General features: G+C 36.8%; 1 protein-coding gene across 10 annotated transcripts in view; it reads right to left on the bottom strand.

The window, feature by feature from the left end:
• Positions 1-18,382, bottom strand: part of RECQL (RecQ like helicase) — a 46,216-nt gene that overhangs the window by 25,297 nt on the left and 2,537 nt on the right. For 9 of the 10 annotated variants that reach the window (XM_072798716.1, XM_072798725.1, XM_072798717.1 and 6 more), the window contains 4 exons: positions 14,065-14,112; positions 7,060-7,257; positions 5,390-5,569; positions 2,914-3,020 (listed from right to left, as the gene is read on the bottom strand). In XM_072798716.1, coding sequence (XP_072654817.1) covers positions 2,914-3,020; positions 5,390-5,569; positions 7,060-7,257; positions 14,065-14,080 — 501 coding nt within the window. In that variant the 5' untranslated portion in view covers positions 14,081-14,112. Of the gene's footprint in view, positions 1-2,913; positions 3,021-5,389; positions 5,570-7,059; positions 7,258-14,064; positions 14,113-17,342; positions 17,468-18,382 lie in introns of those variants that run through there. The other variant, XM_072798724.1, reaches the window with a different exon arrangement.

The raw sequence follows: 18,382 nt of genomic DNA, 5'->3' as shown, positions 1-18,382 counted from the left end.
AAGAAGAATTACAGATATCCCTGATGAATATGGATGCAAAAATTCTCAACAAGAAATTAGAAAATCAAATCCAACAGTGCATTAAAAGAATTACTCATCATGATCAAGTGGGATTTATTCCTGGGCTGCAGGAGTGGTAATACTTGCAAATCAATGTGATACACCATTAATAAAAGAAAGGATAAGAACCATATGATCCTCTCAAGATGCAGAAAAAACATCTGCCAAAATATAGCATCCATTCTTAATAAAAAATCTTAACAAAGTAGGGATAGATGAAATATACCTCACTATTATAAAGGCCATATACGAAAGACCTACAGCTAATATTATACTCAATAGGGAAAACCTGAGAGCTTATCCCCCTACGGTCAGGATCAAGATAGGGATGTCCACTCTCAGTATTATTCTTTAAGTACAGTAAGGGAAGTCCTAGCTTCAGTAATCAGACAACAAAAAAGAAATACAGGCATCCAAATTGGCAAGGAAGAAGTCAAATTTTCACTATGTACAAGCGACAGGATACTCTTTGTAGAAAACCCAAAAGACTCCACCAAAAAATTGCTAGACTATATGAATTCAGCAAAGTTGCAGGATACAAAAGCAATGTACAAAAATCTGTTCCATTTCCATACACCAAAAATGAAACAACAGAAAAAGAAATCAAGGAATCAATCTCATTTACAATTGCACCAAAACCCATAAGATATCTAAGAATAAACCTAATCAAAGAGGTAAAGAATCTGTACTCTGAAAACTATGTAAAACTTACGAAAAAAGTTGAAGAGGACACAAAGAAATGGGAAAAACTTTCCATGCTCTTGACTGTTCTTGGAGGAACATTGTTAAAATGTCTATACTATTCAAAGCAATCTACACATTTAATGCAATCCATACCAAAGCAATCTACACATTTAATGCAATCCATACCAAAATATCATCAGCATTTTTCCCAGAGCTAGAACAAATAATCTTAAAATTTGTATGGAACCACAAAAAAAACCTGAATAACCAAGTCAACCCTGAAAAAGAAAACCAAAGCTGGAGGCATCACAATTCCAAATTTCAAGATATATTACAGAGCTGTAGTTAAGACAGTATGGTACTGGCACAAAAAAAGACATATAGATAAATGAAATGGAACAAAAAACCGAAATGGACCCACAGCTCAATGGTCAACTAATCTTCAACAAAGCTGAAAAGAATACCCAATGGAGAAAAGAGAGTCTCTTCAACAAATGATGTTAAGAAAACTAAAGAATGAAACTGGATCACTTCCTTACACCATACATAAATTCAAAACGGATGAAGGACCTAAATGTGAGACAGGAAACCATCAAAATCCTAGAGAAGAACACAGGCAGCAATCAACTATAGCAACTTCTTACTAGGCATGTCACCACAGGCAAGGGAAACAAAAAGAAAAATGAACTATTGGGACTTCCTCAAGATAAAAAACTCTGCACAGCAAAGTTAACAATCAAAACTAGAAGGCAGCCTACAGAATGGGAGATGATATTTGCAAGTGATATATCTGATAAAGGGTTAGTATCTAAAATTTATAAAGAACCTACCAAGCTCAACACCCAAAAATCCAGTTAAGAAGTGGTCAGTTGACATAAACAGACATTTTTCCAAAGAAGACATCCAGATGGCTAACAGACACATGGAAAGATACTCAACATCACTCACCATCAGGGAAATACAAATCAAAATCACAACGAGATATCACCCCCATCTGTCAGAATGGCTAAAATTAACAACACAAGCAACAATATGTATTGGCAAGGATGTGGAGAAAGGGGAGCCTTCTTACACTGTTGGTGAGAATGCAAGCTGGTGCAGCTACTTTGGAAAAATGGTTTGAAGATTCCTCAAAAAGTTAAAAATAGAACTAGCCAACACTTGAGCAATTGTACTACTAGGTATTTACCCAAAGGATATAAAAATATAGATTCAAAGGAGTACATACACACTGTTTATAGCAGCACTATCAACAATAGCCAAACTATGGAAAGAGCCCAAATGTCTATCAACTGATGAATGGATAAAGAAGATTGTGTGTGTGTGTGTGTGTGTGTGTGTGTGTGTACATAGATAATGGAATATTACTCAGCCATCAAAAAGAATGAAATCTTGCCATTTGCAAGGATGTAGATGAAGCTACAGGGTATTATACTAAGTGAAATAAGTTAGAGAAAGACAAATACCATATGATTTCACTCATATATGGAATTTAAGAAACAAAACAGAGGTAACTGGGTGGCTCAGTCAGTTGAACATCTGACTCTTGGTTTCTAGTCAGGTCATGATCTCAGGGTTGTGGGACTGAGCCCCGCATCAAGCTCTGCACTCAGCAGAGAATCTGTTTGAGCCTTCTCTCTCTCCCTTTCTTTCCCCCCTGCCTCTCCTGCCGCTTGTGCACACTCACTCTCTCTCTAAAACAAACAAATCTTTAAAAAAATAAAAAGTAACAAAATAGATGAACATATGGAGGGGGAGAAAATGGGAAACAAACCATAAGAGACTCTTAATCAAAGAGAACAAACTGAAGGCTGATGGAGAGAGGTGGGTGGGGCATGGGCTAGGTGAGGGCTCTAAGAAAGGCATTTGTTATAGTGAGGACTGGTGTTATATATATAAGTGACGAACCCCTGAATTCTACTCCTAAAACCAGTATTGCACTCTATGTTAACTAACTACAATTTAAATAGACACATACACACTATTCTTAGTTCACAGACCTTATAAAAATAGGCAGTGGGCTAGAACTGGCCCATCAACCATAGTTTGCAACTCCAGATATGGTTATCAGTTTACAATTTTATAACCAATTCAATTGTAACCAAGGCTCCTACTGCAGTGAAGAGTTTAAATTAAAAAAAAAAAAAAAAAAAAGCCACAGAAGCATACCTTAGAACTAGAAGCATTTAACATGGTAGCTGAAATTCCTAATTGTTTTAAAACCATTAACTGGTCTTCCATAAGAGAGATCAATGGGCAAATCACAAGGGTAAAACCTAAAAGAGAAAGTATCTACTTTAAATTTTATACACCTCCAGAATAAGTTTTGACCACTCACCTGAGGGCATCACAACATCGATATACTACCAATTTTTCATCCTCATTAATAAAAGATATATTCTAAATAAATGCTCATTAGCCAAATAAGCAAATATTAGACAGAAATCTCTTTCCTTATTCAATACTATAAAAGTAAAAATAGATACCACTCTGAATTTTTACTTAACAATCGGTATTAATCATCTTAGCAAAATAATATAAATCAAGACAAATACTGCCCAGTTATATCAGGAGAAAGTTATTCCAAAGTTTTCCAAAGAAAATATAGCAACCTGTATAATTACATGTGATAGTTACATGAGTATTGTCCCACTTACTGAACCAGATTAATATATGCTGAGTAGAAATCAGTTAATAGTACACTGAACGAAATGCTGACAATACAGCCCGTTTCTCTTATTACTAAAATCGTGCACAGTTCTAAGAGTTATTCTACATTATTAGAATCACTGACTTTGTCTCTGGAGTTTGTCCCTTAAAATAACCTGAGACAGAGAGCAGACCAATTAAAAAACACACTCAAGTTCAGCATTTATCAGGGTTTTATCATCTCAGATAGTCTCTCTGCTATATTTTCACATTCTCCTCAGTGGTACCTTCTCACTACATTTAAACATGGGCAAGTCTCTCTTATCTTTGAAACACCCTGGACAGCTAACTAAGGGCCCCTCTCCTTTTCCCTTCATACAATTCTTTCTAAAGAATGTTCCATTCATTAGTTCCACTTCATCAACTCATCTTCCCTTTCTCTCCATTCCCACAGAAGTTCATTCTCCAAACGTACCCTATTTCAGTGAACAACTTCACCATGTGTCCCAGCCTAGAATTTGGACATCATTCTAGACTATCCCTTCTCCTACCACCTGACCTCCCCACACTCCCACCCTGTGTCCAATGAATACCAACTCCTACTGAATCTACCTCCTAATTGTTTCTAGAATTCCTCTATCTTCTAAAGCACAATTCTGACCAGTCTCTTACCTGTATAAAACCCTTCAATGGTTTCCCACTAATCTAAGGAAGTTTTTATACTATCTTTCAAGATTCTTTCCACAAGTCTTCCTCCCCAACTGCCTGCCACACTCAAATTCTTCCAGGTTACTGAAGACTCCTACCATGAAGGTTCTTACTTTTGGGCTCTCAGAAATACTGCTCCCCTGCATGAACACTCTTCCTTACTCCCCTGTCCTATCTTTGCCTTCTTACCCTTCAGCTTTTAGCTCAAATGCCACTTCCACAGGACAGCTTTCTCTGACAGCCCCAGGCCAGACCTTTGCACTGACTTAATTTCCTATTAAAATCTTTATCACAGGGCAGCCTGGGTGGCTCAGCAGTTTGGCGCTGCCTTCGGCCAAGGGTGTGATCCTGGAGACCAGCGATCGAGTCCCACATTGGGCTCCCTGTATGGAGCCTGCTTCTCCCTCTGCCTGTGTCCCTGCCGCCCCCTCTCTCTCTTTCTCTCTCTGTGTGTGTCTCTCTCTGTGTGTCTCTCACAAATAAATAAATAAATAAAATCTTAAAAAAAATCTTTATCACAAAACCTTTATTACAAATGCTTGCAATTACTTATATTCTCTAGACTGGGGTCAATAAACTAAAGGACTAGCTGCTTGTTTGGGTAAATCAAGTTTTAATGGAACACAGGCACATCCATTAGCTTGCATGTTGTCTATGGCCACTTTTGCCCTACAGTGACAGTTCAGCAGCTGCCCAGAGAGAGACCTTACAGATCATACCTATCCCATTTACTGACTGCTCTGCTAAGGGAAAGTCTACTGAGCCCTGCTCAATACCTTACTAGTCCCCAAACAACAGCATCAGTATCACCTGGGACCCTATTAGCTGTACAAGACCTTGGGTCTCACACAAACTCAGAATCTGCATGTTAATCACATCACCAGTGATTCTTACACACACTACAATTTGAGAAAGCACTGTTTTACACCAGCTCTATGAAAACTAGGACCTTGCCCGTTCTGCTTACTACTCTTAGTTACAGTGCCTAACACCACCACTGATGCTCAATAAAGATCTGGGACTAGAATCCAGGTCTGTGAATTTCTTATCTAGTACTTTATCTCCTACATGTTTTTTAGCTTATGTTTTAAGAACCAGATAAAAGAACTAATTCCGTTCAGTCTTTAACATTCCTTCTTTAAGTAAATCCTTTAAAATTTCTATTAACATAAAGATAAAATAAAAATGCATTTGATTTTCACATAGGTATGGTTAGAAATGATTTTTTTAAAGAATTAAAAGAGATATATCATTTCTTCAATTTAAAGGAATCTTTACTAATACTTACCATCCGAACATAATGCTGGTAACTGATAGCATAAGCTCTTTCCACCTCCTGTAGGCATAACAAGAAATACATCCTTCCCAGACATTGTTACATTAATAGTTTCAAGCTGAAGCAGTCTGAACCTCTGCAGTTTAAAGATATTTTGCAGAACATCTTTAACTTTACTAGACCAGGGAAAATCTAGACAGAGGAAAAAAAGTTAAATATATTAGAACTATTTAGGATTATAAACAAGATACAAATATGAATGGCTGCTTTTATATTAGAGAAAAACAGATAAGAATTTATATAAGACTTGTAATACTATTAACAACTTAACTTTTATACTAACAATTTTGTGATTAGTTTTACTCACAAAGCTAAGCAAAAACAAATAAACTGGTATGTGATAAGAAACAGTACATCAGGGCAGCCCTGGTGGCTCAGCGATTTAGCACCGCCTTCAGCCCGGGGTGGGATCCTGGAGACCCGGGATTGAGTCCCATGTCAGGCTCCCTGCATGGAGTCTGCTTCTCCCTCTGCCTGTGTCTCTGCTTCTCTCTCTATGTCTCTATGTCTCTCATGAATAAATAAATAAAATCTTTAAAAAAAAAAAAAGAAAAGAAATAGTACATCAGAAAAAATGAAAACATTTGCCATTAACCTACACAGAACAAGGTGCTTGATTGGTATGCAAAAAAGTCTGAATGTTGATCAAGGAATTCATAATATCATAAAAATCTTAAATACCAAGTTAACGTTTTTGTAGAATTTTTTTGTATAAATATCTTGTTAGAAGCAAATATGTGGGAAGCAAGGCTCATTAAAGCACTGCCATTTGAGAGTCATAGTATTCCATTATAACATGATAGCCAGTGATGTACATGATGCTTGGCAAGATCTTGACTCAAGAAAGTTGTGTTCACTAGGGCAGGAAAATGAAGTAGACTTTGGCAAGAATTTGAATCTATTCTTTTTTTCTTAATGGTTTAATTTTTTTCTAGTTAAAATTCAAAAAATTTAGTTTCTGAATTAAAAAATCTTTCTCTAAGCACTAATTAATGCTAGAACCAAATCTGGAAAAATAATGAAGTCTGAATAATAAAAAGCTTCATTCAAAATGAACATGGAGGGATCCCTGGGTGGCGCAGCGGTTTGGCGCCTGCCTTTGGCCCAGGGCGCGATCCTGGAGACCCGGGATCGAATTCCACGTCGGGCTCCTGGTGCATGGAGCCTGCTTCTCCCTCTGCCTGTGTCTCTGCCTCTCTCTCTCTCTCTCTCTCTGTGTGACTATCATAAATAAAAAACAAACAAACAAACAAAAACAAAACAAAATGAACATGGAGGGCAGCGTGGGTGTCTCAGCGGTTTAGCGCCACCTTCAGCCCAGAACATGATCCTGGAGACCCAGGAACAAGTCTCGCATGGGGTTCCCTGCATGGAGCCTGCTTCTCCCTCTGCCTGTATCTCTGCCGCCTCTCCGTCTCTGTGTGTATCTCATGAATAAAAAAATAAATAAAATCTTTAAAAAAAAATTAACATGGATAAAGAATGTTTTGCCTATTGGTTTCCCACGCTACTCAAAGAGCAGCCAGTTTCCCCTCTGGAAAGTACTGATACAGGAACAATGACTGAACTCCTACATAAAGAAATAAACAGAAACAAAACTAGCAAAGAAAAACAGAGTAAACCTTCTTTATTCCAAGCAGCAGGTGAAGAATCCGATTCACTGCTTTCCCCAACGTCAGAAGCTTCTAAGTGCTGCTTTATTCGGTTTGTTAGGATGTTCTTTTTCTGAATAAGCTCTTGTTGCCTTTCCAGAAGTTCCTGAATTTGAATGTCTACTGCATGTAGCTCATTGGTTATAGAATCCAATTCTTCAGTTAGAGCTACAAGGAAGGAAAAATAAAAGATACAATAACTAAACAATTAGTTTTAAGTTTCCCTATTGACTTTTGGATATTCTTCACCATCCAAATTATAGACATATTTACAGTAGGAGACCAAGGTAGTTAAGAGCATGTGTGAAAAAAAAAAAAAAAAAAAAAAAGAGCATGTGTGTTGGGAGTCACACAGACCTGAGTTAAATCTTAAGTCACTGTCTCAACTCAAGCTAAGTCCTTAACTGAGCCTCAATTTCCCCACCTGTAAAAGGGGATAATACCCAGCTTTCTTAGTATTGTTTTAAAGAATTAAGTCAAATAACACATGGGAAGTTCTTAACATAGTACCTGACACATAGTTATGCATCTAATAAATGATCATTATTACCTTTATTGTGTTGTAGGAGTTGGAACAACAATCTCCTAAGTGATTTAAGCAACCAGACTTTAAAACAAAAGGGAAGTATTTTAAAGTAATTCCCTAACTACTTAGATATTATTTCACAAAAACACTCATATTTGGGTTCGTATGTTGGCATGAGGAGGAGCTGATGACTATAACAAGCTGATGTAACAATAAAAAGAGAACTCGAACTGACATTATAATTCAATCAAAACTAATTTATAAAGCAGTCTTAATGTAGGATTCTAAGCAATCCTTTATTAAGGCCAAAATGAGATTCCTTTGGATACCACAACAATAAAAACCAAAACGTTTTAAAGATGTCCTTGGTGCTTGCTAAAACATCAGCTTGCAGTAATCTAGCCTTAATTAATGCCTGAAATTTTCATAGGATGAAATCTCACGGTTATGATTTAAAATAGGATGCTATGGTGGCTTTGTATTATACCAGCTACCAAAATTTTCTTCCCTCGTGATTCTGGGTTACAATTGCCCACAAATGAACTCTGGTTTCAGACTTGGAGGTGGACATGAAACAGCAGCCAGCTTTACATTCAGATGGTTGGCATAAGATCAGGTGCTGTTGGGCTCATTCACCTTCTTGACACGGGCAGATGCCAGTTCCTCCATCTCCTGCTGAATCTCTCAGGGGTAGCAGGTTAGCCTACAGTTTCTTCTAACTTCCCCCAAATTGTTGGCCACGTTCTTATACAATTTTCTATGGCAAGTGCACCAGCTCTTCTGAAGGGCACCAGCATCCTGGATGTCAGAGCCTTGTAGGCAATGACTTGCAAACACAAGACCAAATGAGACACAGACAGGTCTCAGCTCATCTTTACCCTCCCACACTCCATCTCCATCTTCCTGTCCCTGCTGCTGGCACTGCTGACTTCAGGACCAGTAATGGACTGCTTAACCAGGTACCATGATCATATAGGAACTAATCCCTAAAAAAAGTCCCTTAAATCACTCATGATTCAGCTTCTCTGAGTGAACCCTAACCAACACCAAATGCTGTTCCAGAAGAAAAGAAACTTAAAAGTAGGTTCTCTAAATTGTTTCTATGCCACCTAGAATAGTCTCTGATTTAAAGATTTACAGATATTAATGACCCTTGTCTGCTGTGGTAAAAGGGACAGTGGTATTTCATGGCATGCAGTAGACAAAGTTATTTAAAATATAACCTAGACACCAGTAAGTAAGTATCTGGAGAGGGAGAGTCTCTGGGTGACCGAGCGTCTGCTGTCACAGAATATTTTTGTGAGAATAATGGGGTTGATTGGCTGCTTCTAAATATGCTGAAGAATCTGACAGAAATGCAGGATCTGCATAAAGAAGGAACTTCCAGTCTCTAATGATTATCCTAAAAGAATCCCTTATATCCTATAACTACAGGGTCAAGACTACTGAATACCAACATTCTGCAGGTGGCTGAATTCCAATGCAAATTGAATTTCCAGCCTTGCACAGACTCTTACATCAAAGTTAGGGCATGGATTAGGAAGAGGTGAGACCTGCAATTGGGAAGGGAACATCTGGGCAGATTCCAACAAAGCAGGCAGGGGGCCTGAAACCACTAACTTGTGCCAAGTCTCTCTTGCCCTTCCTCCCCTTTCTCAGACAGCCTCCTGTCTGATTGCCTGTGATGGTCTTTCCTGAGGCAGCTGCTTTGCAAGGGTTTGCTATTCCCACTAAGAATCTGCCCTGTCACCTCTCAGTATTTCAAGACCTAAGAAGTCCTAGAGAATGAGATACAAACGTAATGCATAAAAAGACATGAAACACACCAAGAGTTGTACTTTCCAACATATATAAACATTCTTCATCTTATCAAGCTTCACTTTACTGCATTTTGCAGATATTAAGCTTTTTAAGAAACTGAAAGTTTGTGGCAACCTGTGTTGAGCTAGTCTACAAGCACCATTTTTCTACCAGTTTGCTCACTCCATGTCTCTATGTCACATTTTGGTAATTCTTGCAATATTTGAAACTTTTTCATTATTATTACATTTGTTATGGTAATGTAGGATCAGTGCTTTTTAATACTACTATTGTAATTGCTTTGGGGAACCACAAACTCCACCCATATAGGACAGTAAACTTAATAAAAGGGGTACATGTTGTGATTGTTCCACCGATCAGCCATTCCCCAGTCTCTCTCCCTCTCTATGGTCCTATTCCCTTAGACACCTCTATATTGAAATTAAGCCAGTTAAATTACTCCACAATGGCCTCTAACTGTTCAAGTGAAGGGAAGAGTTGCCTGTCTCTCACTTTAAATAAAAAAACTAGAAGTGATTAAGCTTAGTGAGGAAGGCACGTCAAAAGCCAAGACAGGCTGAAAGTCAGCTAGAGGAGTTGTGAATGCAAAGAAAAAGTTCTGGAAGGAAATTAAAAGTGCTACTTTAGTGAACACATGAACACAGGTAAAGTAGAAAGCAAAACAGCCTTAATGCTGACATGGAGAGAGATTTAATAGTCTGGATAGAAGATCAAATAAAAAAAAAAAAAGAAGAAGATCAAATCAACCACAATATTCCCCTAATTAAACCAAAGCCTAATCCAGAGCAAGGCCCTAACTCTCTTCAATTCTATGAAGGCTCAGAAAGGTGAGAGAGAAATGGGCAAAAGAAAGTATGAAGCTAGCAGAGATTGGTTCATGAGGTTTAATTTCCATACACAAAAGTGTAAGGTAAAGGAACACCTGGGTGGTTCAGTCTGTTAAGCGGCTGCCTTCAGCTCAGCAGGGAGCCTGCTTCTCCCTAGCCTTCTTTCCCTCCCCAACCCCACCCCTGCTTGTGCTCTCTCTCTCAAATAAATTAAAAAAAAAAAAAAGTGTAAGATAAAGCAGCAAGTGTTGATGTGTAAGATGCACCGAGTTATCCAGACGATTTAGCCAAAATAGTTAATGAAGGAGGCTTATAATAACAGATTTTTTCACTGTAGACAAAATAGCATTCTATTAGAAGAAGATGCCAGGTTGGACTTTCATAGTTAAAGACAAGTCAATGCCTGGTTTCAAGCTTAAAAGAACAGGCTGACTCTTGGTAGGATCTAAAGCAGCTGGTGACTTAAGTTGAGGCCAATTCTCATTTATAATTCCAAAAACTGCAGAGGCAAAAATTATGCTAAATCTACTCTGCCTGTGTTCTATAAGCCTGGATGATAGCACATCTGTTTATAACATGGGTTACTGAGTACTTCAAGTGCACTGTTGAGCCCTAATGTTCAGAAAAAAAACAAATGAGGAAGTAAAGATTCCAAATACATTCTACAAGGCTGGTATTATCCTCCTATCAATGATATGAAATCCCAAATTTCAAGATATGTAACTGTAGTAATCAAAACAGTATGCTATTGTCACAAAAAAAGACACATAGAATAATAGAACAGACAAGACACACCAGAAATAAACCCACACTTACATGGTTTATTAATCTATGACAATGCAGGTAGGAAAATACAATGCAGAAAAGACAGTCTCTTCCGTAAATGGTGTTCAAAACACTGCATAGCTACATGCAAATGAATGAAACTGGACTACTTTCGTACACAATACACAAAAACAAACTCAAATGGATTAAAGACCTAAATGTAAGACCTGATACCATAAAACTCCCAGAGGAAAACAGAGAGAGTAATCTCTTTAGACACTGCCCTTAGCAACATATCTAAGGATATGTCTTCTCTGGCAAGGAAAACAAATGCAAATATAAAATACTGGGACTATATCAAAAGAAAATGCTTTTGCACAGCAAAGGAAACCATCAATAAAACAAAATAGCAACCTAATAAATGACAGAAGATATGTGCAAAACATAAGGAATATCTGATACAGAATTAATACTCAAAATAAATACAGAACTTACAAAACTCAACACCAAAAAAAACCAAATAGTCCAATAAAAAAAAACAGAATACCTGACCAGATATTTTCCCAAAGAAGATGGAGATAGCAAAAAGACACATGAAAAGATGTTCAGCATGACTAATCATCAGGGAAAGTTTGAGGTACTTGTAAGAGGTACAAACTTCTAGTTATAAAATCAAAACCACAATGGGATATCACCTCACACCAATCCAAATGACTAGTATCAAAAACAAAGAAATAACAAGTGTTGACAAGGATGTGGAGAAAAAAATCCTTCATGCTGTGGTGGGAATGTAATTTGGTACAGTTACTGTGAAAAATAGTATGGAGTTTTCTCAAAAAATTAATTAAAATTAAAAATAGAAATGCCATATCATCTAGTGCTGAGAAAGAAAAATGAAAAGAAAATGAAAATACTAATTCAAAAAGATATTTTGTTGCAGTGTTATTTAAAATAGTCAAGATATAGAAGCAATCCAAGTGTTCAATGCCTGACAAATGGATGAAGAGTAGTGTGTGCATACACACACACACACACACACATACACACAATGGAATATTACTCAGCCATAAAAAATAATGAGATTTTGCTAATTGAAACAAGGGACCTAAGAGGTAGGAGGCTAAATAAAAGAAGTCAGAGAATGACAAATGCCATATGACTTCACTTACACATGTAATGTTAAAAACAAACAAGACACCTGGGTGCTCAGTTGGTTAAGTGTCTGCCTTTGGCTTAGGTCTTGATCTTGGGGTCCTGGGATTAAGCCCCATGTCAGGTTCCCCGCTCAGCAGGAAGTCACTTCTCCTTCTCCCTCTACCCCTCCTTTGTGTGCATCTGTGTGTGTGCGTGTGCGCTTTCTCTCTCATTCTCAAATAAAACCTTTAAACAAATAAAAACCTTTTGTTTTTTTAAAAGATTTTATTTATTAATTCATGAGAGACACAGAGAGGCAAGGACACAGGCAGAGGGAGAAGCAGGCTCCCTATGAGGATCCCAGAACTCCAGGATCACGCCCTGAGTTGAAGGCATATGCTCAACCACTGAGCCACCCAGGCATACCAAACAAAAACCTCTTAAATACAGAGAATAAACTAGCAGTTGCCAAAAGAAGGAAGGCAGAAAGAATGGTGAAATAAGTTAAGGGGATTAAGAGGTACAAACTTCTAGTTATAAAATAAATCACAAGTTGAAAAGTACAACACTCGAATATAGTCAATATTATAATTACATTGCAGAGTGACAATGACTACACTTAAACCATGGTAAGCATTGATTAATGGATAGAACTGGGGAATATGTTGCACTCCTGAAAGTAATATAACATATACTAATTGTACTTCATTAAAAAAATAATAAAAACTCTTTGAAAACTAAAATATTTGTTGAAAAATCATTCATCGATATATTATCTACAGTATTAATTTGAGTAGTGGGATTCAAAGTGATATATATTTTCTACTTTATGATTTCTTAGGTTCCTATAATTCCCTCAAAAAAACATGTCATCCCTTGGAACCCTTAGCATTGCTGTGGGAATGTAAAATGGAACAGTCAGTATGGAAAATAGTATGGCGGGATCCCTGGGTGGCGCAGCGGTTTGGCGCCTGCCTTTGGCCCAGGGCGCGATCCTGGAGACCCGGGATCAAATCCCACGTCGGGCTTCCGGTGCATGGAGCCTGCTTCTCCCTCTGCCTATGTCTCTGCCTCTCTCTTTCTCTCTCTGTGACTATCATAAATAAATAAAAATTAAAAAAAAAAAAAAAAAAAGGAAAATAGTATGGCAGTTCCTGAAAAATTAAAGACAGAAAAACCATGTGATTTCAGCAATTCTACTTCTAGGTACATACCCAAAAGAACTGAAAACAGACTCAAACACATTTGTACTCCAATGTTCATAGCAGCATTATTCACAATTGCCACAAGATGAAACAACCCAGATGTCCACTGACAAATTGATAAACAAAAGGAGATATATACAACGTAATATTATTCAGCTTTAAAAAGAAAAATGTTACAAAATCCTAGCTCAAAGACATTACACTAAGGGAAATAAGCCAGACACAAAAGGACAAATATTTTATGAGTCCACTGACATGAGGTACCCTGAGTATTCAAATTCATTCAGACAGAATATGAATAGTTACCAACCAGCAACTGGTAGGAAGGAAGGAAAGGGACGTTAATGTACAATGGGCACAGAATTTTGGTCTGGAATGATGAAGTTCTGGAGATGGATATTGGTGATGGTTACACAATAATGTAAATTTTGGGCACTGTAACTGTATAAAGAGTACATTTTGGCAGGTATGTTTTACTACAATAAGAAAAAACCCACCACACATCATTTCAATAATCAGACTTTTAAAACAAATATTTTTATAATTTATGTTTCTTTATTTTTACTAAGACTTTCCTGTTAGAGCAGTTAAAGGTTCACAGCAAAACTGAAAGTACAGAGAAAAACAATTTTTTTCAAAGAACATGCAATTAGAAATAAAACAGAACGTACTATAAAATGTAATCACTTCCACTAACCTGAAATGGATGCCATTTTAAAACTGAATTGGAGATCCAAACTTCTTTCTAAAAATGAAAGAAAAATCATAGCAATATTTTTTAAACCACACTATATTGATAATGTCTCACCAACAATAATATGTCAATACTGAGCATGAAAAATGTTAAAAAGTAAATTATATATTGTAGTGACTCATACTTTTTTGTGTGTAATGCACTAGTGTGGAGCCTAACTCATGACCCTGAGCTGAAACTGAGTTGGACTGGGTGCTCAACCAACTGAGCTATCCAGGCACCTCTTATTATAGAGGAGACTTTTAAAATAAGGATTACATTAATTTTTATGGAGAATTCTCTAGATTACAGAGAAATGTACAAAAATCACATGGGATCACTCATATCAATAACACTTGAACATCACATACAAAGTGATTAGCAAAAAAGAGCAAAGCTTTGAGGCTAAACAGTGTTAGCACTAAATTACTGTATAATCTTAGCAAAGTTAAACAACCTGTTCCTCTTAGCCTCTTTCCTTTATCTGTAAAATTGGGTTATTAAACCTATCTTATCAATACAGATTCAAATATCCCAGAATAGGCTAAATCCATCCATATAAATAGTCATTCAACATTTTATTGAATACTTGCTTAAAGAGTTACAATTTAGGTTCAAAAGAGGAGCTGGTATCCTAAGAAGGGATCAGATTTCAGGAGAGAATAGGAAAAGGTCAGAGGCGGGGAAACACAAAACAATTAAAGAACTTTAAATACCTCTGAATGACTAAAAAAATTTTTTAAAAGATTTATTCATGAGAGGCAGAGAGAGAGAGAGGCAGAGACAGAGGCAGAGGGAGAAGCAGGCTCCATGCAGGGAGCCCGAGGTGGGACTCCATCCCAGGTCTCCAAGATCACACCCTGGGCCAAAGGCAGGCACTCTACCGCTGAGCCACCCACCGGGGCTGCCCTGAATGACTAAAATTTAAGAGTACATATGAGCAAGTGGGAGGAGAGGAGGCTTGAAGGCAGGAACTTCTCACTATGTAAGCTGCTTTATAAACAATATACCTCTGAATTTCCTTCCATGTTTTGGTTTGAATGCTCCTGGTTTACACACTGTCTTTTTGGTGTGTGCACAGTAAACTTTTACTAATTACTACTTCAATATTTCTAAACTATTGACAGTTTATGGTGTAAAAATGGGATCCAAAGAAGCCACGACCCCACCATCCCCCTCAACTGAGGCCTCTATGGTGATAGAACTGAGTCCACTGCTTCCTCACCGACCCTAGAGTCTGAAGGTCTCTCTTATAGCTGAGCTCCAGTCTCTCCATTTTGAGCTGACTTTAATTTGCACAACACTTTGTTTGTTGAAGCTTCTTAGTAAATTACCCTATTCTGTTTCCCTTTGGTTTGGAAAAGTTTTTGAAAAACAGGGTTCCTCATAGTCAAGAACTCTTAGGGAATCTAAGGGCAAAGATGGTTCCACTTGGTTTATGGACCAGGATTTTGTGCCTTTTTGGAAAATGGGTGAACTTCTGGAACTGCAGTCGCTACTGTAGGGCAACTTTAACTTAGAGAAGTGGATCCTGACAAGAGAGAATTTCAAATCTCTCAGTGACAATGGACTGCATTCTTTGATCGATAAACAGAAGCTTCTAAAAGACAAAATGACTGCAAAAATAGCTTTAAAAGATCCTTACATCATTCAAACAAACAAACAAACAAACAAAAAACTTAGTAAAAAAAGAAACCTTTGTTATCAGAGTAGTAATCTCAACTTAGTCCCACAATTTGGATCCAACTATTCTTTTATAAACTAGTGAGTTTTGCATTAAAATGGCTATCAGCTCTTGATTAAATTTTTTTAAACAAAAGCTGTAAGATCTGTTTTGCATCTGTCTGCATGTTTAAGTACGTCTAAGCATGCATATTGTTGATGTGTGATATTTTTCTAATTTCAGATGGTAGTGCCAAAACTAATGTGTAAGAAGCTCTATTTAATTGGCTTAAAGAAAAATAAGCACTTATAAATTAAGTATTCTTGAAACCCTCAGAAACATAAGAACTAACCCAAATGTTTTTCAAGTTCACAAGACCTGACATAACTTTTGAAAAGTAAAACCTAGTTTAAGTTTGTTGGCTTAATAAAAGCAAGTATGTGGGGATGCCTGGGTGGCTCAGCGGTTTAGCACCTGCCTTTGGCCCAGGGCGCGATCCTGGAGTCCCAGGATCGAGTCCCGCGTCGGGCTCCCGGCATGGAGCCTGCTTCTCCCTCTCCCTGTGTCTCTGCCTCTCTCTCTCTCTCATGAATGAATAAATAAAAAATCTTTAAAAATAAATAAATAAATAAAATAAAAGCAAGTATGTCTTCACAATCTCTCAACGAGAAAAATAACCTGAGATGGTTAGCTGTTTAATGTTTAAGCATAATTTTTAAAAACAAATAATTTAAATACATGTAAATAACAGAAAAGTTTGTACCAAGTTAAACTATATAATGAATACCTAAATCATTTCCAAATGAGATAATATACTGAATCATTAAATACTAAACAAGTTTATCTACTCTGCGCTTCTTTTTCTGTACAGTATTGTAGTATCACTAATACTTTATTTAAGGAAACTAACTTTATTTAAACTTATACTGAAATAAAACTATACATTACTACCAAAAATGGGGAAAAGAAGTAATCTGTCACTTACTAGAAGTAAAACATAACCACACCTATAACTGTAATAAACATAAACCAATGATATTTCTGCCTGCTGGAGTTTGAAGCTTGGGGATTGCTCATTTTGTTAAAATGAATTAATAGCAGGTATAAGAGAATTACTAAAGACCTACAACCTCAACTAATAATTTTCCCTGAAGCTAATAAGGATTAAAAGAAAGTTAAAAAGGAAATAATCACTGCTATGTGATTTAAAATACTTTTTATCATGTCCGGGTGCCAACTAAGATTGACCTCAGTAAATTAGTGTTTTGGAAATGTCATTTAAACCCATTTAAATTTGCTCTCTGAATTGGTTCCCGTCATGGTTATTTATCAGTACTACTACAGTGACTCAAATCTACCTTAGATTTGAATGGTTTTTATTAAGTACCTCCCTTGTATTACTATGCAAGGTTCTTATTTACGTTAATCTATAGTTCCATTTGTATCATCTGTTACAAGGTAACCTAAATCTAGTTCTTCATCTTCTGGCAAAACTCTCTGAATAAATTCACGCTATGGCAACTATTCTTTTATTTGTGAGAAATCACTAAATTCTATTGGCACCTGCCAACATTTTTACCTTACTCTGGCTTGCTCATACCGCCTTAAGAGTCCATTCAGGGGATCCCTGGGTGGCGCAGCGGTTTGGCGCCTGCCTTTGGCCCAGGGCGTGATCCTGGAGACCCGGGATCGAATCCCACGTCGGGCTCCCGGCATGGAGCCTGCTTCTCCCTCTGCCTGTGTCTCTGCCCCTCTCTCTCTCTCTCTGTGTGACTATCATAAATAAATAAAAAAAAAAAATTAAAAAAAAAAAAAAGAGTCCATTCAGGCTTTAGTAGCCTAGGATTCATCACAACAACCCTAACTTTTGGCTCTTTAATTTTTAGAGACAAAAGATACTTGGATCTATCAATAACTATGTCCTTTGCCAATTAAAAACTATACTATTAAAAAAATGTATGTTTCTAAAAAGGTTTTATAATTGTGTATTTATAAATTTGCCAGTCCACAATTGCTTACTTCTTGGCTTTTACTATAAATATTATGAGTTAAGAATTCTAATTAATATATGTAATTAAAGATACTAGAAATAATAAGGATGAAGAAACAGTGTATGAAAAGTAGTTAAAACAGAACATGTTTTTTGGACAAGGAAAGATATGAAGAATATGGGCTTTTGTTGTTGTTTTGGTAAGGGAAGAAGGAAAGGAATTTTGTCCAAAAGCAAAATGATTATTCCAGAATGGGAAAGGAAAATGATGAAATAAAAACTAGATGGATATAAAAAGTTGTAGAAGGCTTATGGAAAAGGAATCAAGAAAGGAATTTTATGTGTGGTCTAGCTAAGACTGAAATGGAGTTAAGTTTTTGCAAAACTGTTCCTACAAACAAAGTGCTTCATCTCCAAAGAGATTAATGGAAAAGACTGACAAGTACAGGTTTCTGCTAACTTTAAGGTCATCAGACTGAATGGGGCAAGAATTTCTGAAAGTTTAGTGGGAAACTGATTCATAAAAACCTACTTTTGTAATCAAAGGTTGAAACATTTTTTTTCTCCCTACCTGATTTCGCCAGAATTTAAGAACTCTTATTAATTAAATAATCTTATTTTTCATGACA

The sequence above is a fragment of the Canis lupus genome, chromosome 25, assembly GCF_048164855.1.
Source record: "Canis lupus baileyi chromosome 25, mCanLup2.hap1, whole genome shotgun sequence".
NCBI lineage: Eukaryota > Metazoa > Chordata > Mammalia > Carnivora > Canidae > Canis > Canis lupus.
Note: the sequence above shows the minus strand (reverse complement) of the source record. Positions and strands in the feature narration are given on the sequence as shown.